Genomic DNA, 27,361 nt, shown 5'->3' on the forward strand with positions numbered 1-27,361 from the left:
GTTGTCTCTTGTTTTGATCAGATTTGTGCAGGCCTCGATTAAAAGCGTGTGACACAGCTCAGTTCCTCTGTGTATTGTTCAGCTTCGCTCCAAGGCGGTGATACTGGAGGACAGCGGCCTAATTTTAGTTTGGCACCATCCATGTGCTCTGTGCAGGCTGATCACTGTTAAGAAGAAACAGCTCACATTGATTATACAAATAGCTTGAGTCAGAACAAGCTATCTTCAGTTTCTGGGCGTGACGTAAAAACCAGCATCTGACTTTTCGGTGAAACACCTCCATCCGTACATATTAAAGAAGCTGGTGAAAGGGTAATAGAGAGTCTGTTCTCTGGCTCCTTATTACCCTTTCATCACTCTCTAAAGTTTCCCATCTAACACACAAGGTCTCAATCTATCTTTCAGAAAATATGTTTCTGTTTAATATCAAGTCCAAATCTGACCCACGGGACAGTTCTTTGAATCAGACCCCAGCCTCCGTGTCGAGCAACTGGTTCCCACCGTCCAGCTCCACGTGACGTTTCACATGTGGAATTCCCCACTTCAAGATATTCTGCATGTGGGATTTAATTTGTAGTTTTTTTCCCCACTTTCCTTCGTAAACAAGCACGACCCCACTGGGAGCGCTGTGACTCACTCTGTCATTGCATTGCGTTGCAATAGCCTCTGTGATTAGGACCAGAAAAGTATTGTGTGCTGTCTGAGCATATCAGACTGCAAATACTTGCTTCCCAATTAGCCACACTCGAAGGCAGGGTGAAAAGCCACCCGTTATTGAGAGAGGGAAGATGTGATAATTATTATGGGGATAGCAACTCATTTTCAGATGGTCTGTCCTTGAAAGTATAAAAAAGTGTTGCCCTCAGTTGTAAAAATGGACAGACATTTGTTTAATGAATGAAGAAAAGAGAGTTTGAGAGAGAAGCTCAAACCCTGGCTCCTTTCTCACCTGAAGCTGCTATGACATCATCTTCAACACTACACTCGCTGAATCTTGTCATCAGCAACCAAACAGAGCAACTGTTGCAGAAGTCTGTTTTAAAAGAAATATTTGTTAAGTGATTAAAAAACATGTGGTTGCTGTTGACAAGTTGACTATTTGGCCTTCAGTGTTTAATCTCTGCCTTCTAGTAATGGCTCAGCTCGCTTGGAAACCAAAAAAGTATTAGATAGGTACCATCCACAACTTTTACTAGTGGAAAACCTCCAAAAACAGAGTAGATCTGAGGCGAGCCGTTACATTACAGGGCCTTGGCGACAGTTTCCTCAGTACATTTGAGGATCCTTTATTTTCTCCTGCTCTACTTTCTACCGGGAGACACCAGACTAAAATTGACCCAAAGACATGACTCTATGCATGTGCAGCCCCTCTTCAAACAAACAGCGTTTATCAGTGTCCGCTGGCTGAGGAAGGAAGGCTCTTGAGGCAGTAATGTTAACAGGATGTTTCGTAAAGGACCCTTTGAGAGCCTCTGATTCTCGTGTGTTTGAGAATATATTTCAAGATGTGTTTGAGCACGGTGGAATGAGGGGATGATGCTCACAGAGGATGTCTGAGTTGTGGGAATCTGGGTCTGTGACCATGAAGGAAACGTTTTTGGCTACAGAGTCCTACAGTACCTGGAAGCCCCCGCAGCAACATCTGCTTTAGCAATTACCAGCTAAGTGAATGATTGTGATAAATGTTGTTTCTGCATGTGCCTCTTTGGCACAATTTCATTTGCAACCACGCAGTCAAGCTAAATCAAAATGAGTATGTTGTGACTGTCCATAAGAGAATAGGGAAACGATGCAAATGATGGAAATGCAGTTAACATTCACTGGGGAAAGTTTAAAAGCCTGCGGCTGAATGTGAGTGAGTGCCGTGTAATGGGGTCACACGATGGGAGGTGGACACGTGACTGACCTCTCAAATGTGATTGTTTTATGGTGGAGAAAGGCGTGTGTCCGGGGCGAGGGGGAAGATGTCTGCCTGTGATAAGGATAGAAAAACGTCCCGCACATCCAACTGCCAAAATAGTGGCTGTAATATAGAGCGTGCCTGGCTGTAACAATCGGGGGAAGAGCCCATTGTACTGTGCTGCAGGAAGCCGCAGCCTCGGATGAGAAGCCCATGTGTGGGGCTTCCCTGACACTGGTGTGTGCAAGCGTGGATTTGTGCATTTTCCACCGAGGTGCTGCCCTCACCTCAGAGACAGACCTCTCTGACCTTTCTGCATTTTTACTGTTGCATGGGTGCACGTGCATGCAGGCTCACATGGACGTACAGTGTGTGTGTTTCCTTAAGTATTGTTTCCTCAGGAACAGCTGTTTGAAATGTGACATTGTGGTGGTGATTATTTGATTAGTCTCTGTGGTCCGGCATTGTGATGGTGAAGAAAGGGCCTGGTGAGCTTGGCTCTTTGCCCCTATTAGTGTACAAATTGCCTCCTTAAACAAGCGCTTATGTGCAATCATGAACTGTTGAAAGCAGATTTTTAAACAGGTCGGTAAATCTGCATGAGATTTGTTTGGAGTTTCTAGCCGGGCACTGAAAGATGTCTTGAATTAGTCAGCCAATTTGCTCTCCCTCATTTGCAGGATGTGTGAGTGTGTGTGCAACTAATGTTCTTTAGTGCACGTGCAGAGAGTGTGGGCTGTGTTTATCTGTGGGCTTAGTGAAGTCGGGTTTTATGGGAAACATCCTGAGTGCAGAATTGTGTGAAGAGAAAATAGATTATCCAGAGAAGCTCTCTAAACAGGAAAAAGGAAGCCGGGTGGAGTTAAATGTGTCAAGAGTTTCTGTGCAACCCAGCGAGACCCCACATAGTTCCACTGCTCCAGAGAGTGATCACTGAGCCGTGGATTTAAAGTGTGAACTCATTCTTGTTCACACTGAAGCAGCACTGTATGTGTGGTGTGTAAGAGCATGATGGCAGCCTGAAGCCTGATGTATTTGACAATCTGGTCTCAGCCCAGATACAGTACAGTTCACACACACTATATACAGTCCACAGGATAAACCCTTAGACTGTTTATATCGTATATACATCTTGCAAGTATTCACGTGTGTCAGTGAATGTTTGACCTCTCCGGGGTGCTGTGTGGTCTCCATGTCCTGTCCATTATTCCATCTCCATCAGGTCTTGTGCAGACATTTTAAAAATATTATTATGTTATTATTTAGACATTATAATGATGTGAAAATGTATAAAAATTCAGTATCCCAGGGCCCAAGGAGGCAGGAATACCAGCTGTCGGATTGTGAATAATCACTCTTCATGCTTAATTTTCATTCTTAGTCATGTGTGACAGCCAGCAGTCCTCGGCTATACTGTAGTGTGTGTGTGTGTGTGTGTGCGTGTGTGTGTGTGTGTGTGTGTGTGTTTGTGTGTGTGTGTGTGTGTGTGTGTGTGCTAACACACATACAAAGGCTCTCTGCGTCTTTCCCACAGCAACTTATAGATGGTTTACTTTTATTATCAATAAATCTGCAAATCTTTTTTCTCAATTAATCGTTTTCAAACTTATCCAAATTTGCAGTGCAATTTTGCATTTGCAACTTTTTTGCAAATCAGAATGATAGTTGTAAAGCAAAATAAGCAAAGAAAAAAAAATTTTTGCTTTGCTTTGCTTGCATTGCGCCTTGAGAGGTTAAACTCAGGAATTTTTAATTTTAACTAAATGTCAATGAAAGATTGTACCTTTTTTTAATAATGAACTTATTTGACACATAAAAAATAGGTCTTATGCCATGTTTTAGGTCAGAAGTCTGCCTATTTAATTAAATTAAACACTCTTCCATCACATATACAGGTCATTTGCCAGCATCACGTTAAAAAAGAATGGAGTAAAAATACAACCCAGCATAGTTGCTTATCTGGTTTCTGCCCTTCAAAGTAAATTTGTGCTTAGTGTAACTTTCTGTAGTAAACTTCAGCAGCTTAAACTGACTTTTATTTGATTTGGAATGAAGTTCGGAAGTGAATTCATTGTGGACGTTGTCTCTGGAAAATCCCTGTATACTGTACGTATATCCGCCCCTGTCCTTTGCCCTAACTCCATCTCACAGTGATTAATGGAGAGACACAGGGGTCCCATCAGGCTGTGCTGAAAGAATTCCTCCTCAGTCCTCCCAGGCATCAGTCTCTCCGTGCAGCTCCGTCCCTTACTTCCTTTTATAGCCTCATTCTGGCCCTGGTCTCTATCTCCCCTGTCTTCTGTCCCCTCGCCCTCTCTCCATCTCTCTCTGAAAGGGACACTTGGCAGACGGTCTGTCCTCCTCTCTCAGCTTGTCTCCCTCACATTTCCCTCCTCCCCTTTGTACTGTCCTCATCCTACACGTGCATCACTGTGTCTCCTCGGTGGAGGTGAGTTTTCTCAGTGAGCTCAGATGGAAGGATTGTTTCAGCTGTGTTTACACAAAGCCAATACATACTCTCACAAAATCACTCTGGGCCTGTTAGATTATGTGCTGTTTGCTTCAACAGGTGCCCACATGGTGATTACATTTCTGGAGTCATTTGTTTTAATGTGTAGACTGGAACTGGTCATATCCTCCATAATGTCACAACTAGAATATCTCATCAAGCAGGAACATGACCACTCACTGATGTCACTGTCCAGCTTTACACAGATTTTCTTCCAGACTGTTAAAAAAAGACCATTCATTTCCATCCCAGCTGTGGCCTAATTGATTCGACTGGATTATTTCTTGTCATGTGAAGAATGTTAACAAAGTTAAACGCGAGCTTTTAGATAACATGACCTTGTCCAATTTCTCCTTTTTCACTCTCCGTCTCAGTCTCTCTTTCCCCGTCTGTCTTTTCCTCTCTTTTTTAAGTGGGTTAGCAATATTTGTGTTTCCATCAACTCATTTCTTTGTGCATTTGGAAGATTTGCATGAGAAAAGCTTGATGGAAACACCAAAATTAAATAAAAGTTTTTACGCTCGCTTGAGGTGTTTTTTTGTCTTTTTCGAAAAATAGCTAATGCTCTAAATGGGGGATGGAAACAATTTTTCTGGTTCTGATGTAGCATGACCTATCAGCTGTTTCCGCTCTGACATGAAAGAACAATTATTAGATGCCTAATTGAATCCGATTCCTGAAGATTTCTCACCATTTTCTTTCTCATTTGGCCAAAGTTGTCCGATCAGCAACCTCTTTTTGTTGTTGTTTTTTCTCTCTCGCGCAATTTCTACTTCTTCTCCTGTTTACTGACAGATTTATTACCCTATTAATACACATTACTCTGCCATCTTCTGACCAAAGTACACTTACGTAGCTTTGTTTATTTGCTTTAAACCAGTTGAATGAAACGTCCATAATTCACATTTTCTTTGATGCAACATTTCAAAATTTTGCTTCAAAATTCGCTTCGACTTTAACGGAAACACTGCTTTTGTCAGCCTGCCATCACTTTGGTCCAGCAGAATGTCTCAGAAACTATTAGACTTACTGTAATGAAATTTGGTACATATGACCATGGTAACCAGAGGATGAATCCCAGTAACTTTGGTGATCCTCAGACTTACTTACTATATACCATGAGGCTAGTGTTTGTGGTTTTGAGTGAAATGTCTCAAAAACTATTCAATGGACTGCCATTGATATGTACATTAATACCATCTTAAAGATGACAATGAACATGACCGTTCTCCGGCCTCTCAGGTCATCTTGTTACTGAATGGATCCTCCCATCTGGATGTGATTGATCATCTGATTAGAGGGGTGAACAGTGGGGTTATCAACATAACAAGATCGTACACGTTTTAACTGTTAGCACCAAGGTCTAGAAGACAAACGGTTCAAATCCCAGCTCAATTTAGCTATGACTGTAGCAGGAAGCATTGATTAGAAGTGTGCCCCACTGGGAAATGGAGCTGAGAGTCTGTGTGACCTCAGGCCAGTTAAGGAGAGGGAAGGTCCAGCTGTGTCAGGCCCAGGGCAGAAACCGGAGCCGTGTTTACACTGGAGCCCAGCCAGACGAGCACAGTGGGAGTTTCTGCTCTGCCCTGCTTGTTTCAGGTCCCTCTGCTCTAGTTCATGTTCTCCTTCAAAGTCATGTTCTTCTCTTAGCAGAGTGACCCAGTCCCTCTGTCTCTGTAGGACCCTTTCACCACTCTCACTCCTTTATTTTAATTTGTAGAGCTGCAGACCCCATACGGTGCAGACAGTAAGAGCCTTTGTCTAGACATGATATGACTTATAAAGTCTTGTTGCTTCGACTTGAAGTGTTTGTCTCACTTTGAAGTTTGTTTTTCATTGCCTTTTTCCAAAATTTTCCTCAGTTTCGCTTTGACAAATCTGTCTTGGGGGTGTTTTAGCACTCAAACATCTCCAACAGGAAGTTGACAATGATGTGGCAGGAAGCTGAATTTGCTGTGAAGAAGCACTGGTGCGGACAAGCTGTACCCAGTATCAAGTATGAAATCTGTCAGATCCTTTATGGCCGGCACGAGAACTTCCCTTATCACCCTGATGGAGGCCTCTGGGACAGCTGGTGTTATATCAAGACATGCCTCACTTACGCCAACACAAACACGGCCATGTTTGATGTTTTGCTTTTCCTGCTTCTGTATGTATATTTGTGTGTGTGTATGTGAGAGGGAGTGTTTGCTTCAAACTGTTTTTCGAGGGTGTTTGTTTTACATTTGAAATCTGATTATTTGATTCAATTCAGTGTCAGACTATTGCCGGAAGCTGAAGCTGCACAGGAAGTATAAACTCCCCGTTAGACGCACTGGCCTACTATTTAAGCGATTTTGGATTTGGTGTGGGGATTTTTAAAGTTTGTATTTCAGAACGGTGACGAAATCTAAGAACCAATCTGAAAAGCACATTACTACAGGAACAGGGTGTATGAAATCAATTAACTAATTAATTGAATGATTAAATGAGTGACTATTAAATGAGTGCAATAGTTGAATGATTGGATAATTATTTTTACTGTACCAGGTAGGGGTTGGGCTGGTGTAAAATTTTCAAACAGGTGAAGATAAACACCGGACTCGACCAGTATGCCAGAGTTTATTGCATTGTAATCAGCACTCATGAATAAGAGTATATCGACTTCCAATTTATCGCAGCAACACACCTGTAAGCTGGTTTCCCAACTGACACTAAACAAAGAAAGAAAAAGAAGAAAAGAAAGAAAGTGGACTCACCTTTCGTCCAAAAGGTTTCTGTATTGGCGCAGTTTTAGTTTTCTTTGAGACTAACTTTCTTCATCTTGTCTGGTCTCCCAAAGGACCAAGGGAACTTTCTAATAAACAAACAGTACGTGCTCAGAGCTTCCTTTGCTCTTCCACGTTAATCACATATTGCGCGGTGTCCACATTCTGTGCAATGGCGCGAGGGGAGATTATTACATTTAGATAGGGATGTCTCCCGAACGGAAAAAAAATAACAAAAAAAGCTAATATGTGTCACTAGATACATATACAACACAAGTTGGATTTTGTACTGTGTCGCCATGGGGACAGGTTGCTGATGTCAGCTACTTTCTAATTGACTAGACCGTGTTATAATGCAAATGCCGGTTCAGCAGGTTGGCATAAAATCAAACTGGTTTAAGCTTGTACACCAGACCGGCAAAACCAGAAATCAACCCAACTCTAGTAACAGTCACAGTTCCCTTGACTTCTACTGTGAGGGAAACATTTCCTGTGAGTCATAGCCAGACAGCAACAATGACGAGCAACTTGATTTGGTCACCAGCTCTTGTGTGTCCGCTCACACACTCAGACACTTGCGGTTTTATGTTTATACCTTCCCATTCACAGTCACAGGGGTCATTTAGACGTTCTTCTTTCCTCTTTCTATCAAGCCGAACAAGAATTTACCCACACAAATTCCTCCTTGTGTCATCCTGAATGCAATGAGGCTTCAGCGAGGCTGCAAACCGTGCGATGAAGTCATCCAAGATATTGTTCGAGATCTTTCACTTTTGTGCAAAAGGTGAACAGGCCTTGAACCACAGCATCAGAGCTGCCCTAACTGTAGGCCAGATGGCAAGTGTTTTAATCACGTTTGGAGGTTCTGTCTCTATCCAAATTTATGTTAATACATCCACTAGTTAATGAGATATTTCAGTCTGAACCAAAGTGATGGACGACCAGCCAGTAACCATAAATCTACACCACTTGTATGGCTAAAATGTTAACTATGAACAAATAACGAGATCCTTCTCAGCTGGTGAAGGGAGTATCACACACCCGGTGCAGAGTCCGTCTCACCACTGACATTGAGATATGGTGCAGATATGCATCAAGGCATGTCACGCAGCGTGTTTCCATCACAGATGTGTGTTACTCGTACAGAAACCCGCTCAGAGCTTCTTGTTGACAGTAGCCAGGTGTTTCATATTCAACAAGTTTCTCATCATTAGTGTGAAGAAGTGCTGCTGCTGCTTTGGCACATCATAACAGGGACAGATGGTCTGATATACAATGTATAAATCTATATACACACAGACAGACACACAATTGAAATAGAAAAGGTGAACACGCAGGCAAACACAAAAGTGCCCCCTTTTTTATATCGTAAAATAAAAAATAAATGCTATATGAACATCATTAATGCACTAACCGTACTATTTTACTTTATAGATACGTAGAACCTAATGGTTCATAATGTTGTAGTTGCATGTAAATTCAAACACTGGCTTGTCTTTGAATGATGTTGGGCTCTGCTATCTTTGGAGAAAAACTCCAAAATATTACCTGAAAATCAGAGTAGCCAGTACATTTTTTTATTTTGCCCTGTGGCGTCAGCAGGATTCCTATAACCCCACTCAGCCTTCAGCCCGCTTAAAGTGACAATAAAAAAGGTCCAGTAGTTAATTGATTTATTGTTTTGTCTATAAAATGTAAGAAATTGGGGAAAAATATCCATCCCAGTTTTCCATAGACAGTTTCTCACGTCATGGTTTACATTAAATACCTTAAAAATCACTTGAAATTAGTTCAGTTTCATTAAAAAGGATCATGGTTTGGTTTAAATACCTTATGTTGCCAACACCAGGAAAAGTTTCCTTCTACAAGTTAGTCCTTCTTTGTATTAATTACTACAGCCAATACAGGTTGGAGTCAAGCAATAAAAGTTAATATAGCATCCCATTTAATTTACTGACAATGACCTAACCAATACCTATGAAGACGATAGCTGCTGATAACGGCCATTCAATCGTGTGATAACGTCCAAAGTGGGTGTTTTAGCTCAGTTGTTACATAAAATGCAAGAGAGGACTTGTTCTTTGTGACCAGTAAAATGCAAAAAAATATACCTAATATATAAATATTTTAAATGCTCTTCTTCTTTTCTACTTTAACGTAAAGCACTCCTGTAGTGATTACATTTGGCTCTTAAAGTTATATACTTGATTCCTGTGGTCTAAGTCTAGCACCCTCAGGTTGAATGCGCTTATTGTAAGTTGCTTTGGACATTAGTGTCAGCTAAATGATATGTAATGTAATGTAATGCATAAATGAAAGTGCAGAAAACATCAGAAAAGTGCAAAAAGTCAACAGTTGGCAGTTGCTTTAATGCAAGATTCCCCTTATACCATAGAAACCTCACATTAACATGCTATGATTAATTTAATCTAAATTGCATTTGTCAAAACACTTCCAACTCTTCAGTATGGTTGTTGCACTGGATTGCCCATGCTGCCTTCTCCTCCTGAGTCCAGGAGTTAATGGGGTCTTTATGTTAGACGTGTCTTGGTTTATACCAGCCGTCCTCTGAGGGTTCAGTTAACTAGACAGGTGGCTGTAGAGGTGAAATGGAAACCAACAAATTGAATAGAAGGTTTAGACATTCCTCTTGGCCAAGGTCAAAGAGGAAAGGCCGCAGGTCAGATCCTTCATTAAGGAAGAGCAACAGCTTCTGACACAAAGCCCAAAGATCAACCACTTATGGACACTGCTGGTTTCCTTGTAGTTGGATTTAGTTTCTGTTGACTTAAGTTGCCTTAAGAGGCTTCATTAACGTTATCAAAGCAGCCATATTTTACATCTTTGTCCTCCTTATCAGGTGAGTTACTGAAGGGTACAAACCACCGATCCCAGATCAAACACTCATCCTGACCTGCAGCCGCCTGTGATCCCTGTTCATATGATACCTCCAACACAGGGGGTCTCACACAAACACTGTTTATACTTCAGTGTGTCGTTTTATGTGTGAAAACTGAGAAACCATCTCAGAGACGCAGTTGTCACCTCCATCATCGCCTGAGACTCAGAGGGAGTTGATCTGTGAGTTATTGGATGTTTAAACAACAGCGAGTAAGAAACTTTATCCGTGTGACAAAAAGAAGAAACACTTTTGTTTTACAGTCAAGCAAAACATAACACAAAATTACGGTCAGGAACAGGAGATTTACTGAATTCCTCTGAAATCTGCCCTTCTCTGTTCAAACAACGTCACTCCTTTAAATCAAGGTCACCACGCAGAGTTCTGAATTATGTCTATAGTTTGTTAATAATCTGTGGGGATCACGGGATGTTTTACTGAGTAATTTACCGAGGGAGATGTGGAATGTACAGCTGTGTCTCGACATCATGGACTACCGTCTGTCTTCTTCTCTTTCTCTGTGTGCCCTGTTTGCTATTTAGTTTCATAGGAGAGAAGCTTCATGATGATAGTTACCTGACATGCTGATCTGCATTAACCTCAGATTTTAAATTCAGTTTCTCTATTTCCATCTCTCTTGGTGGCATTTGTAATTTCTTATAGTCATGTCCAATTATTGTATCATTGTGGGTTCCTGATTGCTCTGGAATACTATAAATCCTCCTAAGTCCGTCCTGTTTTGGGCCTCTTAAATTCAGCAGACTCGAGCTGAATGCCAAAGCCATATGGTTCCCTTTTTATTTCCATCTCACTCTTTGAATTCGGACATTATTTCTCTGCATCTGTATTTATAATTTGCCTTCAGATTGTTATGTCTGCATTTTTCTTGAGATGCTGTGTTGATTCTGGCTGCATTTGACTCCAACAGGAAGTGTTAGGAAGTGGTGATGTCTGTGGTAAGCCTACTGTATGCTTTACATCGAGAGGCTGAGGTCACTCAGGCCGAATACACAAACCAACCACCATCACGTCTGCAGGTTCTGTATGATGGTGGTACAGTATAAAACATGCATGCCAGTGTGAATCGATTCCCCTCAATAAAATGAATGCATATCTGTTCCATGAGATGCTCTAGTGATTACTTTTCATGCGGAATACACAAACTATTTATTTTCTTTTCATGTTTGAGCCTACATAGTGTGACAAGTCATGGTCGGATGGTTGAACTGTCTGCATTAAAAAATACAATTTTCATTCTGCATCTTTGATACATGAAGCCCATGGCAAGGAGTAAAACTTAGTAGTCTTGAAAGAGTCTCCACTTCCTCCCACTTTGCAAAAATGAAGACAAAATATCCCAGATACAGGCACTGCCATTGAGCTGGAGGCCTAATTAGATCCATCATCTGAGATCATCAGTCAACAACTGTCGATATAAACCCTACCAAACTATGTTATTATATGACCAAGGAAACTACCTACAAAGCAGCTTACAGCAATACCATCCTAATTATTTTGACAATTTCAACACCAAAAAGTTCTTCAAAATGTGGTTTTGCTCTCAAATCAGCCTTTGCCCATGAGAAATACTCATGTCTGATTGGCTGACAATCCTTAAAATTATATTGTGGGACAGCTCAAGCATTAAATCAGTATAAATGTAATTGAATGCCATAAACTTGTGCTATTAGCACTTGCGTCGTAATGGACTCAAACTTAGCCCGCGGCACTTACTCTTGCTATGTTTCTTGACTTCATCCTTGCTTGTGTTGTATTAACCCTCATTTGTACGTAACTTTGGATAAAAGATTCTGCTAAATATGACATTGTAAAACTTCAATAAACTGTATTACACTATCTATCCATCAAACGTATTGTTAGATGATAAATGGGAAATAATACTATATAGACAAATGAATTAAGAGCTAAGGACCTGTGTGGAAAAAGTGTCTTTGCACAGACAATAATGGAAAAATAAAATAGGTGAAGGCAATTGTCACCATCACCGGTGGGCCAGAAATTTATAATAATAAATAATGACTAAAAAGATTAATTCGTATCAATGATTGTGCGAAACTGTTTAAAAAAGAAGTTTTTTTTTCTTCCTTCGTGGAAGATGGTGTTTTGGGCCCCAGTTCAGCTATTTTTATTTTTACGCCACTGGTGAACTGTCCAATTACAATTCTCATCGGGACACCTTTATCACCATTAGTGCTTAGAAACAACCTATAAAAGCACCTGTATCTAATGTTTTCTGGTAATTGATAACCAGAGTTCGCCACATCACCTGTCTCTTTATTCCCATGGCCCAGTAAATCCTACATAAGTTTCCTAATGGCATTAATATAATTAGTAATAAGTATGTGTGTCAGCAGGAGGGAAGAAAACAGAGCGTGAGAAAGAGCACTGTTGACCCAGCTGCTTTTATTTCATTTACTGTACATTGAAGGACATTGGGAGCGAGGCACCAGCGCAGCCATAAAGAAACAGGGAGGCAACAAAAACAACATTCCGCATTAAGAAGAAGGCATTAATCTGACCACTGTGACTGGAAGACCTTGGACTATTCTCAAAACTAAAGGTTAACTTCACACAGCACTCTGGCTGTGTGCAATTAGTTATTCAAGAAAACACTGATACAGAAAGGTAGAAGTTAAACACAGAAATGTACAGACATCTATCATAGATATGACGTCACTCGCTCTATTTTTACAGAAGGATCCAAGTTATTCTATTGAACTTCTATTCTGGGTAAGACACTGTGCACTGGTTGAACTCTAAGACAGCAAACCAGTTTATTTTTCTTAATTTTGAAGTATTTCCTTAAAAGAAATACAACTTTTTATCAGTACAAACATCTCTTCATTGTTTCTTCTTGTAGCTCTGCTTACAGCGATGGATAAACTGGTTTACACACACTCTGGACACAATTCAAAACTGAGGAACTTTGCACAAGAGAAATATGCTGGCTTCTTTTCTAATCCATTTTAGATGATTTTATTTGTACTTGTAGTTTCATGTGTGGTCTGAGAGATCTACACCTCTACATAGCTTTAATTTAATTTATAAAAGGGGTTGGGAAAGTATGTTTACACGTATGCATGTGAATGCAGTGTTGAAGGAAAGCAGATGACTGGTGGTGGATGCCCCAGAACACTGAGGTTAGTTCACAGCACATAAAAGATGATCAACACGGGAGAGTCGTACTGTAAACCAGAAGCCACAGATGAACAACCGCAGCAAACCAGATCAAAGGAACTGACCTGGATCTTGGTCATTGTTTTATATCATAGTGAGACATTGTGTTTCCATTCATACTCTTAAAACCTTGCTGGAATATAGAGATATAATTGATGCATTCTCACACTGCAGGATTAGTTCATCTGTGCGTCAGAGGTGGAAATGAACTTTCACAGAGCAATGTATCTTCTGCCTCTTTGCGTGTCTCTTCGGCTCCCAGATAAAATGTTGAGTCTGGTATTCACTATAGCTTTACATACAGTAGATGTCAGATTTATGGTTAGTGTGCAGGACCTCACACTGTGGTGTTAGGTGGTCTGGGTTCATCTGTTTCTCTTGTCACGTATATGTAGCATGTTAGCAACTACTGGGGCTGCATTACTGGTCAACAGATAAGGGTTTTTCACTGAGAACAGGGAAGCCAAGTAACATCATTCTGATATACGTTTTGTCTTTGCATCTGATAAAAGACAGTCATTTCGTACAAAGTTGCTGAACTTGAACATTTATTTAAAACTTTTATTGTCTGTATTGTTCCTGCCTCAGACACATACAGACAAGAAGTGGAGTGATTGTTGTTTTGTAGTGATGCATGTTGGTTCACTTGGATTTTTCTCTGTGTGAAAATAAACCTTAGCCAGGGGAAAATGCTCCAAATTTACAAAGTCATCAACTGATTTGGCCCAGAACAATGTACTATGGGTATGAAAACACCCTAAAAGGCAACAATGTGTGACAGCACCCTAAGAAAGACCAGAAATAGAAAATATTTGAACTATTGGACAGATAGTTTTGTAACTCAATCAATATCATAAAATTTTGACTCTCTTTTCTTGATATGGCAGATTATTTTTGGACTCTTTAGAGCTTTGTTGCACAAATAAATGCAGCAATAAATTGCCATCCAAGGTGTACTGTGCCCTATCTGTGGAAAAGGTAATTGTGACTAAGAGTGGGTCATTGTGACGGAGGGTGGAGAAAACAGGATACTGTAGCACATTCCTATTGTCTTCAGCCGAAGCAGCCATCAGCTATTTTGAGCCTGTAAACTGTAAAGTTGAATTGATGGTGCATAGCTTCTTAATTTGTGATTGCTTTTATGGGAGCCATTCCTTTGTGTGTCTCTCCGGAGATGACGCAGTCTATTGTCCATTTTTTGGACTTCCACCTCAATGTGGAGAAAGGTCATGCCGTGAGACTGCTGCATCCTTATTGGGATGACCTTTTCTTCTCGTCTCCACTTCTGAAACATAAAATTTTTGCAAAGGGCTTCCCCCTGCAGAGGTTTGGATTCACCCTCTTTCAACTTAGCAGTTCAAAATTTAAGCTATTCTCTAAGTAAAGAATGCTGTTTGTGGACAGTGAGTCTGCCACTATACAGTAGCATGCAGGCTAATTTAAACCCATCAAAGCATGTCTTCACTATAGCAAACAGTGATTTGAAAGAAGCCCCTCAGATCCACTGGTAGTTAACCAAGAAATGCAGCCTTGTGCATTCCATAAGGGAGGGGAAGAGGGTCTTTTTGTTGTGGAGATAGGGGATCATTAAAGGACGACGTCTCTATAGTAAAAGAAGGTCTTTGTGTGTGAGGAAAGCCTCAATGTGGCCTTTGTAAGAGAGACCGCCGGGATCTGATTCTTTATCTGCCGTTTTGTTGCCACTGTGGGCATAAAGTGGTCATTTTGATTTTCTTACAACAAGGGAGAGGGGAGGGTATTGAGGCATTTTGTATGGTATGGCTGTGTAGGTGGAGCACGTAGGCAGACACAAGGGAGAGACGTCATAACCAGCTTCATAGAGCCTCTCTGCATGTCCAGTGAGAGTTTCACCCATGTATGGTGATTTAACGGCCACTGAAAGAACTTTTTACTATGCACTTTGGAAACTTGGAGTTGGAAATTGCACCATTTATATGTTTGTGTGTGTAATACTAATCACTCTCAGGCACAATGAGTCACAAAAAGTTCAGTGGAACATTTTAAATTATGCAAAAGCTTTGTTTCCAGTCATCCATTTAAACACACGTTGGTGGGTCCAAACAGTCACTCATTAACTCTGAGATCTATTAACAGAACAGCAATGAATTTTAGCTTTAATGTGCGTCTGTTTTGCAGCATTTAGTGTATAGGTGTGGCTCTCAACAGGTGTTTATGTTTACAGTTTTGTCAAGGCTTCCAAATGTTTTGCTTCTGCTTATGATGTGTAACAAATGTGGTCCTGGCACAAGATCCCAAAGGCAAACTTGGATTTTGCATGTGATTTTTAATTTCAAACACAAAAGTTCTCCAAGACGCCATTCTGTCTTCATTAATGTCTCCAGCTATCTCAGCTAGCTCGGGGTCTCGGAACCTTTGACCCGCGGGTTGGGAAACCCCGTTTTTGTGACTGCTTTCTTTGATCATGTCATTCTCACACTGACCCCTGACGGGCTGTGTGTGCGCTCGTGTCATGTCGAGCACAGATCAGGCTGTGATAGTGGGTGGTTCTGTTGGTATGCAGACATCTAAAGACAAATTGTCCCCGCCAGTGGCTGGACCCAGCCCATCTGATGAATAGGATTTTTTATGGACATCCATTATGTCTGGATGTCCATCATGAGTCATTCAAACCACATCCGAAACATCCTCTCTACACACCAGACCAGAATACACAACAGTGCAGACAACACTTAAACTCTCTTCCACACATAAACAACAAGTTTATTCACAAACCGCAGTGTACACAAACACAGCCGGTCACACCTACAGTAAACAACTGTTCATCCCACACAGTGTCCCATCTAAGCAAGCAACACATGGACATATATCTCTGCTGTGTTTATGTAAATGAAGTGGACAGCAACATGTTGCAGTTTCCTGTATATGTGGCATTTATACCATGACCTTTAATAGCCCAGTTTAACCCTGGTTTTCTGTTTTGTGTCTGACAGGGTGGGAAGAAGCACAGCGGCCCCTGTGGAGGAAGAGACTGCAGCGGAGGCTGTCAATGTTTCCCAGAAAAGGGTGCTAGGGTAAGTCCCTTACTGTGACTACTTTTCCACATTGGTTTGAAAACATCTGTCTTTATCTCTTTCTTCCTTGACCTCTGTGTTAACCAACTCTACCTCCTGGTTTTACGTCTGGAAAACCAAACAAGGCCATGATCACATATGACACTTTCTAAATGCCTCTGCAAATTGTTGCTGACAGTGCATTCCTCCTCTTACTAGCTCATGTTTTGGTGTTTCTAGTTTTACATACCTCAACCATGTGGTATTATTTAGAAAAACAATTTGCAGAGCCTGGAAGAAACCTAATAGCTTCTCATCATTTCCCTATGCTATAACATCTGTTCAAAATGGTCCCACATCCACTTCCTCAAATGATAAAGCTGGTGTTGGTGGTGATTTTTCATATTGCAGACAAATCCCATAAAAAAGACCAAAACTGTAGACCTTAACACACTGGAGGTGTGATGAATAAACAACACAAAGATGCGAAATCATGCCAGCAAATGTACACCATCATAACTAATGGTTCATATTGGCAGAGATGCAAATGTGTGACAGTTGCAACACTTGTTCAATAAAAAGTTAAAATAGATTTTGAGCAGGCAGAGCACCAGTCCTACTGACGCAGATAACCATTTAGCAGTCTGTCTGAGGTACGCTGTTGTATAAGTTACTGTGGAGGCTAGTTTCTTTTTAGTTAAATGCTCTCAGTGAATTTGAGTTGCCTTTGTTAATAATTGTAAATACTAGGGCTTTTATTGTGAAAGGTAAGAATAAAGGAAAAATAAATGTAACTGGTGTGCATTGGCTTTGTTAAGGTTAAAAGGAGTCTTAAAATTTGCCATTTTGTTTCAGACTATGGAGCTGCTATGTTGATGCTTTATCATCTTCATAAGTATACAACACTATGTATTTGGTTGTAGCCTTTATTTTCTTTGCAAAAGCTCAGGAAAATCATCCCATTCAGAAAAATATAAAATAACTAAATTTTTCCATCATGTAATATTGATGTTCTGTGTGAAAGTATGACAATAACAACCTTTTGACGAAATAAACTGGCATGTGAATTAATAGCATGTGAAAAAAAGCTCCCAAGTCTGTAAAGGCCTTAATAATAATGTGAAGAATTGTGTTTTTGTCCATGTTGTTGTGAACACTCAGAGGTGCACTAAATGTTTATTAATCCTCTGCTGAAAATAGTCCCCAACAACATCACCATTTATTCCTTTGTCAGTAATGTTTGCTAAAATAAATACAGTGCCCAGGTTTTATACAAATATAACTATTTTCCAAAAGTCAAATTAAAATGCTTGTGTTCCGTTTTTAAACATTTACATGTTCTGTTAGAGCCAATAGATAGTGAGGGGACGTCTGAAAGCAATGTGTCAGTCTCTATCTGCTGAAAGCAGCAGATAGAGACTGACACATTACTGGTTTTGGTTCTTTTCATGGGATTTGACAGTAAGAAACAAATGGATTATTAGAGCATCCAGCCTACTTTATTTATTCTTATATGTTGCCTTTATTACCTCAGATTAACAATTAACAAGGCTCATAGGAACACCATGTGTGATCATGGCCTCACGTCTTCTTGAAGTATCACAACAATGCAATGTAAATATGTTGGATCATGTGAATGAGTCTGTCACGTCTGGCATTAAGCCTAGGGAAAACTTTGCTGCTGAAACTCATTAGTTAGAAATACTTATTGCACTTCAAGTGCTGATATTCACAGTATTAGCCCTCTAAAAGGTGGGGGTCAGAGTGGAGGGAGCGTCTGGAGTGTTGGAGAGCCATTAGGGAGAGAAAAGAGAGACAGAAAGAAGAGAGAGAGAGACCATGGGTTTGAACTCAAGGGACGGACAGACAGACAGACATAGACTAAACACATTGAGATAACAAGCTGAGAGTGAGTGACAGAGTTCTGCATGACTAAAGTCTGCTTAAAGTCTGACAGAGGGTTCCACATCCAGAAAGTTTAGCAACCCCCAGAATCAGATGGACAACGCCTTCTTGTATTATATGTAGCTGCACATGTTAAAATAAACAGGGTTTCCTCTGATCTGCACATTTTTTTTCCAAGGATGAAACATGCTTTGGATGTGGGCATAGAGAAGTGGCTTCTGACTCATCTTAGACCAAGCTCAGAGGAGCTGATATAAATACCTCCAAAATCTATCCTATACACACTGAGCATGCCTGCAGGACTGTGTGGGACCTGTTGGCTGAGCAGGAAAGAACATCTGGACAAAAACTGAGCAGGTTTAACTTTAACAAAAAAGATAGTTTGGGTTCCAAGTTGTGTTGGGTGCTTGATTCTCATTTTACCTGCCTGAAGGTCCAGTTTTTCATTTATTGAAAAAATGTGTTTCCATATCCATATTTATCATTTCCTGTCCTTGTCCATTTCGTGAATACAACAGGGTCCTGTATTGGTGCCATTTACCATTTTTGCAATGGCCCATTATTCCAAAAGCCAAATACCAAATAGTCCAAAGAATGTGACATTGGACCAAATGCCCATTAGCCTGGCAGCCCATTATCCTGAAAACAAACAGTCAATTCTCAGAAAATGCATTTTTCAGGCTATTGGGGTTTTGAAATAATGGAAACAATCGGCAGGCCCAATGAAACTTAGAAAATTTGAAAGTTTCATGATTTAGTTGTAAAATGCACAATACCTTCGATATACAAGCTTATCAGCTCCATTTATATTTGTAAATGAGTTATGCTACCTTCTGTATGTTGCAAAGACAAACTGTTTTAGAGCATAAAGTGGCCAATTTACTTTCAGTTTCTTTTACCTTGTAAAGAGTGCTCATAGGAACCATAAAAGTCTGAGTTCAACAGTGTGATGTGGTAAACTCAAGAACTGAAAATTACTTTTATAAAAACTGTCTGCCAGTAAAGAGCAGCTCCTGAGGGAGGAAAAGGTGAAGAAAGGAATGGTCTTCCTTGGCATGCACTGGGACTTCACCAGATCAACTTTTACAGTAGGTTCAACCTCTGACCTGCATGCTCTCAGCGGGTACAGGAAACCCTGTAAGGAGGTTTAGAGAGAGGAAGTCCCACATTCCACATCTGAAGGATGCAAAAGTCTGATGACAGGATCAGCAGGCCACCTTTCTCTTCCTTCCCTCTCTCTCTCTCTATCTCTCTCTCTCTCTCTCTCCATCTCTCTCTCTCTTCATGCGTCAGCTGGATGTGAAGGAGTCATTCAGAGCAGTCATTCTGTGACAATGTTCATAGAGAGGGACGAGCTTTCAGGTCACAGTGTAATCTTGGCAGTGTTGGCTTCTTGACTATGAAAACAAACTATGTTTAACTGATGAACTGTAAAAACACTTCCCCCACAAACTGAATTGACCCTTAAACCATTTCTCACTAAAAGATATGACTCTACTTCCCAAGAAACCAGACGTTATAAATCCTTCTTTGTTTCTGTCTGTCACTTGTTGTCTCTGACTCATTGCATGCATGTTTAAGCTGTAAATTTCGCAAAGCCGAAGAGTCTTGAGCCAACCAAACTTTTCCCCCTTATACTGTATGCATTACCCAACTGAAGTACTTGTGAATACAATTCAAACCAAGATGGATTCTCACAGATGTGTTCATCCCTCTGGTGTCTCTGGCTTTACATCTATCTTCTTTCCGTCCAAGTTTTTCCCCCTGAGGAGACTCATGGTGATGAGGGCTTCACTGAATAGGTCAAACTGATCCTTCGCAGCTGTCTGGATTGGCTGAGACCTGACGCAGCTGTGGCGATTAGGTGATGGCTGTTAATGGATAATTGGTATTTATGTCAACATCCTGGTGTGGTTACTTTACTTGGTAGTGGGTATCGTCATCACTGTGTCCAATCTTTTGTCTTTACTCTAGTTCTACGGAACATTTTAGAATTTTTCTGCCATTCGTGAGGTTTTTTATGGCCCACAATTTTACTGGACCGCTCCACTCTCACCACTGTGATTTTCATCCACAGCATGAAGCTGTTTTTTCTGCAAAAAAAGGTTTGAAGACCTACTGCTCAACCCCAAATAGAAGACCGACAAAGTTAGCGACTAGCTTGAGAACGTAGTGGAGCGGTTGGCAACTAAAGAGCCGGATATTTCCCTCAGGAGTTGCTTGACACGAACACAGAGCTCAAAGGAAAGTCAATATTGGACATTTATTATTTTCTAACAAGGTCACCATTACAAAATGTCAATATTGTGTTGACAGCTTGTTGTGCTGCTTTTGTTCAGGTTTCAAGAACAAATGACGAAAAGATTTTGTGCGCCATCAGTGGCCATAGCCAGAGGCAAAATGTTTCCAGCCTATTTGTCTGTCCAGTTCTTGTGAGCTCAGTATATCAGGGATGCTTGAGGGACTTGAGGGACTCACAAATGAGTGACTAGATACTGTGGGTCAAAGATCAAGTTCATGGTAACTTCAGTAAATCCATTTTTGGCCCTGGCTAAAGAATTCATATGCTAATTATGACTTTCAAACAAAGTGTCTAATAGGATCAAATGATGAAGTAATGACAGCCTATATCCACAACGTCAAAGGTCAGCTTCACTGTAACATCATAATGTTCTGCAAAATCACTTTTCTGGCCATTATTCAGTGACATAAATCAGAAACAGAAGGGAGATTGTGACCATATATCGCATCTGATTGATACTGAAATTGTGACACTAATCCTCGGCGACACCATGAAACTGAAGTGATTGTATAGATCTTCTGTGCTGCCAGAGTGTGTGTGAAGCATCCAGAATTTATAATTTAGAGCTTCTTTGCAGCAACATCCATATTTGAAGCATTGTCTTGTCTGGACAGACAGGATGTAAACTGGAACTTTGCAGAGGAAAAACAAGGCTGTAATTTATTCTTATTCCACATAAAACATAAGATGTGCGCAATGCAAGGAAAGAAAAGGGAAATGCATTTTGTTTCTGTGGAAAGAGGGTCACATGAGGTACTTCATGAATGGACGCTGGAATTCCCATGCTTTATTTTTATGTACCATGATAAAAAAAAAAACAAGTGAGATGTTGAGTGTGAAGATGGATTTAAATCCAGACAGAGATGAGGGACAGACACAGAGGCCATGAGAGAGACAGAGTGAGAGAATGGACCCGATTGTTTAGCGGGGCTGAATATATTAATTTCATGGGTTTTCTGCTTTGGATGGAGATTTGGCAGGCGGACTCTCCAGCCTCACCACCCACTCCCCCTGGCAGGGAGCGCATTGCAGGCAGGCAGAAAAATATCAAGCTCCCCACAGCTCACTTCCAAGAATCGTCTTTGTTCTTTTGCATCATTATGTGACTGTACTCCTGAGATTGGTTATAAAAAGGAAAACAAGAAACCTCAAAATGAAGTAATGAGAAAATAAATTAGGCACATAAAGCATCTGAGGTAGTTCACAAGACGTGGGCGCGACCTCAGAGCAGAGTCGAGAAAGAAAAATGTGGTCAAATAAACAGATTAAGGTCCTGCGAGTTACAGGTGGTGTTGTAAGGCAGAGCAGTTTGTGGAGCATGAAAAACCAGGGCAGCATGAGAAACTGAGCACAAGGCACCCTGCCTCCTCTCCAGAAAACATGTTTTACAGATCAATGCTGTCTTTGTGCTCTTCCCATCTTCAGTTCTCAGAAACAGGGAGTGGTGGTGGGTTTTATAGAGAAACAGAAACTTCGGCTTTAGAGAACAGCAGCGTCCATCTGCATGAGCTCACTGTCCCTCCTATGCAGTGGACATGGAGAGATAAAGAAAGAGGGAAACAGAGATGGATGACATGGCCAGGCAACCATTATAGACACTGTACAGATGGAGATGCTGTCCTCTCCACCATGGGAAAAGCCTCCACAGCTGATGTAGAACAGGAAATGACACACGTCTCAGGAAGCTGAGCACAATGACAGTCCACTGATCTTTTTTTAATATAGACGCTTTCTGTTTTTGTGGGAACAGGATCGTCTGTGTGTTTGGCTGCAGCTATAAATGGAAGTGATCTCCTTGTTCCATGAAAACAAGTTCATACCTACATGCTGAACCCAGTACCCATGACTGTCATGTACTTTCCTGTCTGCTCAGGGACAGGATAACGGCACAGACAGGAATGTTGCAGGTTTGGAAAAGATCAAAGAGCCCTTTGAATATATTTTCACCGGAGAGTGGAAGTCCTGTACTGGAGATTTTTTTCATTTTCAGGCTTTGTTTGGAGGATCATAACCTCTGGGTGCATTTTACAACCCCTCGGCATATAAAACGTTCTCAAAACAAATCATAAAACTCACAAATGCATGACACTCATATGACGGCGTTTAAGGGCCATTGGTCAAAGAAAACAAAAAAAAATGGAGAAGGGGGTGATTTTACAAAATTAAAGTCATAAATATACTTTAATATCCTCCGAGAATATAAAGTCATACATATAAAGTCATTCTGGTCAAGGAACCACATTGCCTCACTTTGTAACATTGGATGAACCCTTATCACACCACAGACGCCGCCACTTGCCATGTATTATGCTTACAATGGATGACCTAATCACATTATACTTTGCAATCAGATTTAGCAATTTGGAAATACTCGTGATTTTAGCCTGGAATCACCATATAATCATAAGCATCCAGACTTCAAAAACCCATTGTTGTTTTGCGAATTGGACCCATTCAGAGGAAAACTATTGAATGAGATGATAGCTTCTGTGCATTAGGAACTAAAACAGATGCGCAAGTTTAAGGATTTATTTCATTGCTTTCCAATATCCTTTATTCAACCAGGTAAAACTTATTGAGATTTAAAACCTTTTTTCCAAGTGTGACCTGACCAAGACGGCAGCACAAAAGCAAAATGGTTACGCCAAACACACAAGACACAAATAAAATACACAAACACACTACAAGAAAAACAAGTTGTATTACAGGATTACACAGTGGAATCACAAGATCCAATTGATCTTATTTCTCTGTCCTTTAAAATTGACTTGAATTCCCCCAGAGTTACAAGCTGTGTCAGCTTCAAGTCCTTCTGCACATCGTTCCAGGTAGACGGGGCAGAAAATTTAAAAGCCTTTTTGCCCAGTTCAGTTCTGACTCTCAGGACCTTCATCTGTATGATGTCCTGAGAACGCAGGCCGTATTGGCTGAGGTTTCTACACATGTGTACACACAATTATGTAGGCAGAAGTCCAAGAATAGATGTATAAATAAAAGTCAGCCAGTGAGAGAGTTTATGGGCATACAAAGATGGATAATGTGCGACAGCATATAAGCAACAGTGATGTACATGATAGCAGCAACCAGTAATAAAACACAAATCGCAGTGGTATACAGTATCCAATTTCTTTAAAAACTGATCAGGAACATTTGTCTGTAATCTCCGAAAATATCCTAAATGTATGATTGTGAACTGTGACTGATATTCTTTTTCCTTTAGCCCCATCCTGGAGCTCCGTATTAAAAAAAAAACATTTTTTACCAACAATGGCCCTAAAACACTGCCATACATTCATGGTGCAGCAAAAACTTAGACTACTTAGAGATACATATTTTTCATCTAGCAGTGCATTCAAAAAAGACATTCTTGCCAGAAAACTGTCTCAATATGCACTATTGTGTTCAAAGAATAAACTCTTGAACTTAAATAAGGTTGAACTCTTCTGATTAGACCTGCATTCCCATCAGTAACTTTGATCAAATAAATAAGTTTCCTCTGATAGAAGCTAATCATCTGTCAGTATAAGATAAGTTATGAACTGAATAAGTGGCACCGACAGCATGCCTGTTTGTATTAGAGACCTGCTTCACATATCAGCAGAAGATATAATACATAATGGCAATTTTCATTCTGCAAGCTCCTCATTCCAAACCTGCAATCAGGAGCCTCATCCATCTCTGTAGTCCCTCTCCCCTGGCCCTGACCTTGACTAGGCCTATTAGGGAAGAACTACTAACTGTGGAGCTATTAGGAAAGCATGGTGTATGTGTGTGTGGATGGCAGTGAAGGGAGGGAAACAAAAACCTGCTGCTATCACTGGAACTCTTGGACGGGAGGATTTTCTTTTCTTAAGATTGTTGGAAAGAGGAATTCAGTGGGGATCACAGGCTGGCTTTGTCCGGTGTGAAAATTAAAGCTGTGGAGAAGTAGGAGAAATCTGAGGAGACACTCAGACAAACAGACAGTAACCAGCTGTTTGCGTGTTATTACTATAGACTGTATAAAAAAGTGGACGTATCCTTTGACTCTGAAAAGTGAAGCCAATGCAGAAGTGGCTTGACCCTGCATTCTTTCTGATGGCCAGCAGGGGGCGACTCGACTAGTTTTAAATAGAAGTGTATGAGGAAATGATTTGTTCATGTTCATGCTCTCAAAAGCAAGTTTCAAGTTTTCTTCTGAACAATCAATTATTTTTATTTTGTAAATTATGGTCCTATTTAGGGTAAATTAGACAATTAAGCAGCATATGTTTAAGGTGTGGCTGTCTTGTGATTGACCAGTCGCTGTTACTCTGCCGGAAAATGGTGGATTACTTCCTCCGGGTGGAGAGTGAGTTACTGTCCTGAGTGAGGTAGGTTCATACCTTGTTGTGTTAGGAAACACACTGCCAAAGCTGAGTTAGCTGCTAGCTGTGGTTCAGACTAAAGAGCCTGTAAAAGTGACTCACTCTCACATTTTAAGATTATGGGTGCTGTTTTGGGAACAAGAGGACTATTGTTTGTGTGGACAAAGGAGCATCTCTTTTTACCAAGACACACACACACACACACGCACGCTATAAAATGCATATATACACAAGCCCAGGGGAAGACACACAAATGAGCAAATACTTTGACTAAAGATATAAAGGAATATTAACAACTCTTCCAAAGTTGACTTTCGAACAAACATTAAAAGTCACTTCATGTCCAACAAACCCATAGGGGGAAACACACCAGCAATTCCCAAACTGCTCAGTCTCTGGTTCATAATAACTCTGGATTCAGCTATATGTGATTTTTAGAACTGTTAGAACCTAAATAACCCTTAAATTAGCGCTATTCAAGTGTCCCAAAACAGACTCATTCACAATGTCAAAGTAGTGGAAAGAAAGAACTTTTGGGCGGCTGCAGTGGCATCATGTGATGGATGTTATTGTGATGTTATTACCAAGCTTGGCAAATTACAGCTGATCAGATCTGCTGAGGTACAGATGAAAATAAGGAGCTGTTTTTATCTGCTGTTGTCTGTAATCAACGACCTATTGTTTCAAAAAGTCCAGTTAACAATGACGTCTTTATATGTGCTGTGTTAGATCCACAGGTGTAGCAACAGTAATTCAGGGGTGTGAGGCTTAGAGAACTGAGAATTGATGAGAGATGTGTATATAAGTTTAATTATAATTCATATAATTTTAATTTTGTCACAATACATCCCTGAATGTCACTCAGTGACCTTGCTGTTGTCATCATCACCTTATCCATCTCACTGTGAGAAATAGATCAGTTACATTTGGCTAATCTTTCACGATTGTGCGGCCTTGTGTGTATTAAGGCGCCAGACATTGGCCTTGTGTTACTGTCTGTAGCTGGACTGTTATCATCAGCTGGAGCACATGGCGTTGAGTGTAACAAGGACAAACGGGGTGAACAAAGATCAAGATGAGGAGAAGAAGTCTGAGATCTGTTCCTTGTTGTGGCTGGTAGATTGTTTCCTCCTGGTCCTCTGAACTTACTCATGCTTTAGCTGCAATCACTGAGAAATATGGCAATTTTAATGTCCAGTAACTAGCCTCCCCCCTCCATTTCTAGAAAGTTTTCTCATTAATCTCCTGTGGACATCTTCTGTTTCCATCTCAGTCCTCTGCGCCCCATTGAAAAACACAAACAGACACATACCTCATATTCCTCATTAATCAAACCTGTCCACCCTGTGTTCTCCCAACAGGAAGGTTGGTGAGGTGTGAACACTGTACGTCCTCTGGGATCTGTGCATTTGATTTGCAGACAGCAGTCAGGAAACGCTATGGTCGACAAACAGGGTCCTCAGGACTGTCGGAAAAATGTGACCAGAGTTGTGGGTCACCACAGCCACGCCATGTGTTCCCCATCAGGCTTTGTTGTGAAACTAACATTGGGGGCCGGCTGCAGAGGAAACAATTAGATCTCCTCTAAATCCTCTCATATTTATTGCACTTTTCTGAGAAAGACTTGTTTCCAGTGCAAACTTTCTTTCTCAGGAGCACGGATTGGATCACTTATGAGATTGTTGCAATTGTGTAGTTGTGTAAATGTTGTGCAATATCAATCTTTCCTCTCCATCTTTCTGAAATTATGAATAACAACAATTTATTTTATACAGTCAGTTATTCATACACATGCATGAACCGTTGCCCTGATTTGCTCCCTTCCTAACAGGATTCAGGAATGTGCACCACTGTGGGCTTTGCATCCCAATGTGGGAAAATGAAAAACTTTTCCAGGGTGGCAAAATTGGACTGTGGGCTGAGCCAGCTGGAGGGTCTGTGAGTGCATAAAGAGACCTTGAGGATTACATGGGTATCCCTGACACTAATCTAACTGGCTGCCGTCCATTTCAATCAGGGCCAACATCACAGCTGGGTATTTGACTGTAAATCTAATGTTCCACACTGGGTTTTTCCCTCAGGTTTTATTTGTTTGAGCACTTTTAATGTGAAAAGCTTTTTACATCTGCAACTAACAAGTATTATCATTATCAATTAATCTATTGACCCTTCTAGCCTCGGTAGAGTTGCTACTTTAGGAATGACAATGTCAGTGTGTTGTTCAATCATTCTGTCCACCACTGTGGTTCAGACTGAAAAACCTAACAACTATTGCAGAGATTTGCTACTAAATTTTCTTTGGGCATTCATGGTGCCCAGAGACAACATTCCTTGTTTTTTGTGATGCTCTGACATTTCTTATAGCGCCTCATTATGTTGAAACATAGCCAATATTTGCTGGCAGAAACAACAATTTAAACTTGCCGAATTGAAACTAATTCCTGAAGACCTCTCTCCATTTTTTTCCTTTAAATGGGTGAAATGACAAAGGCAACTTGTTTTGTTTCTGACAAAGAAAAAACA

At 40.7% G+C, this 27,361-nt stretch overlaps 1 protein-coding gene across 1 annotated transcript in view; it reads left to right on the forward strand.

The window, feature by feature from the left end:
- Positions 1 to 27,361, forward strand: part of col4a2 (collagen, type IV, alpha 2) — a 62,368-nt gene that overhangs the window by 2,822 nt on the left and 32,185 nt on the right. Inside the window, exon 4 of the mRNA XM_059342687.1 lies at positions 16,226 to 16,306. Coding sequence (XP_059198670.1) covers positions 16,226 to 16,306 — 81 coding nt within the window. The remainder of the gene's footprint in view (positions 1 to 16,225; positions 16,307 to 27,361) is intronic.

The sequence above is a fragment of the Centropristis striata genome, chromosome 10 (assembly GCF_030273125.1).
Source record: "Centropristis striata isolate RG_2023a ecotype Rhode Island chromosome 10, C.striata_1.0, whole genome shotgun sequence".
NCBI lineage: Eukaryota > Metazoa > Chordata > Actinopteri > Perciformes > Serranidae > Centropristis > Centropristis striata.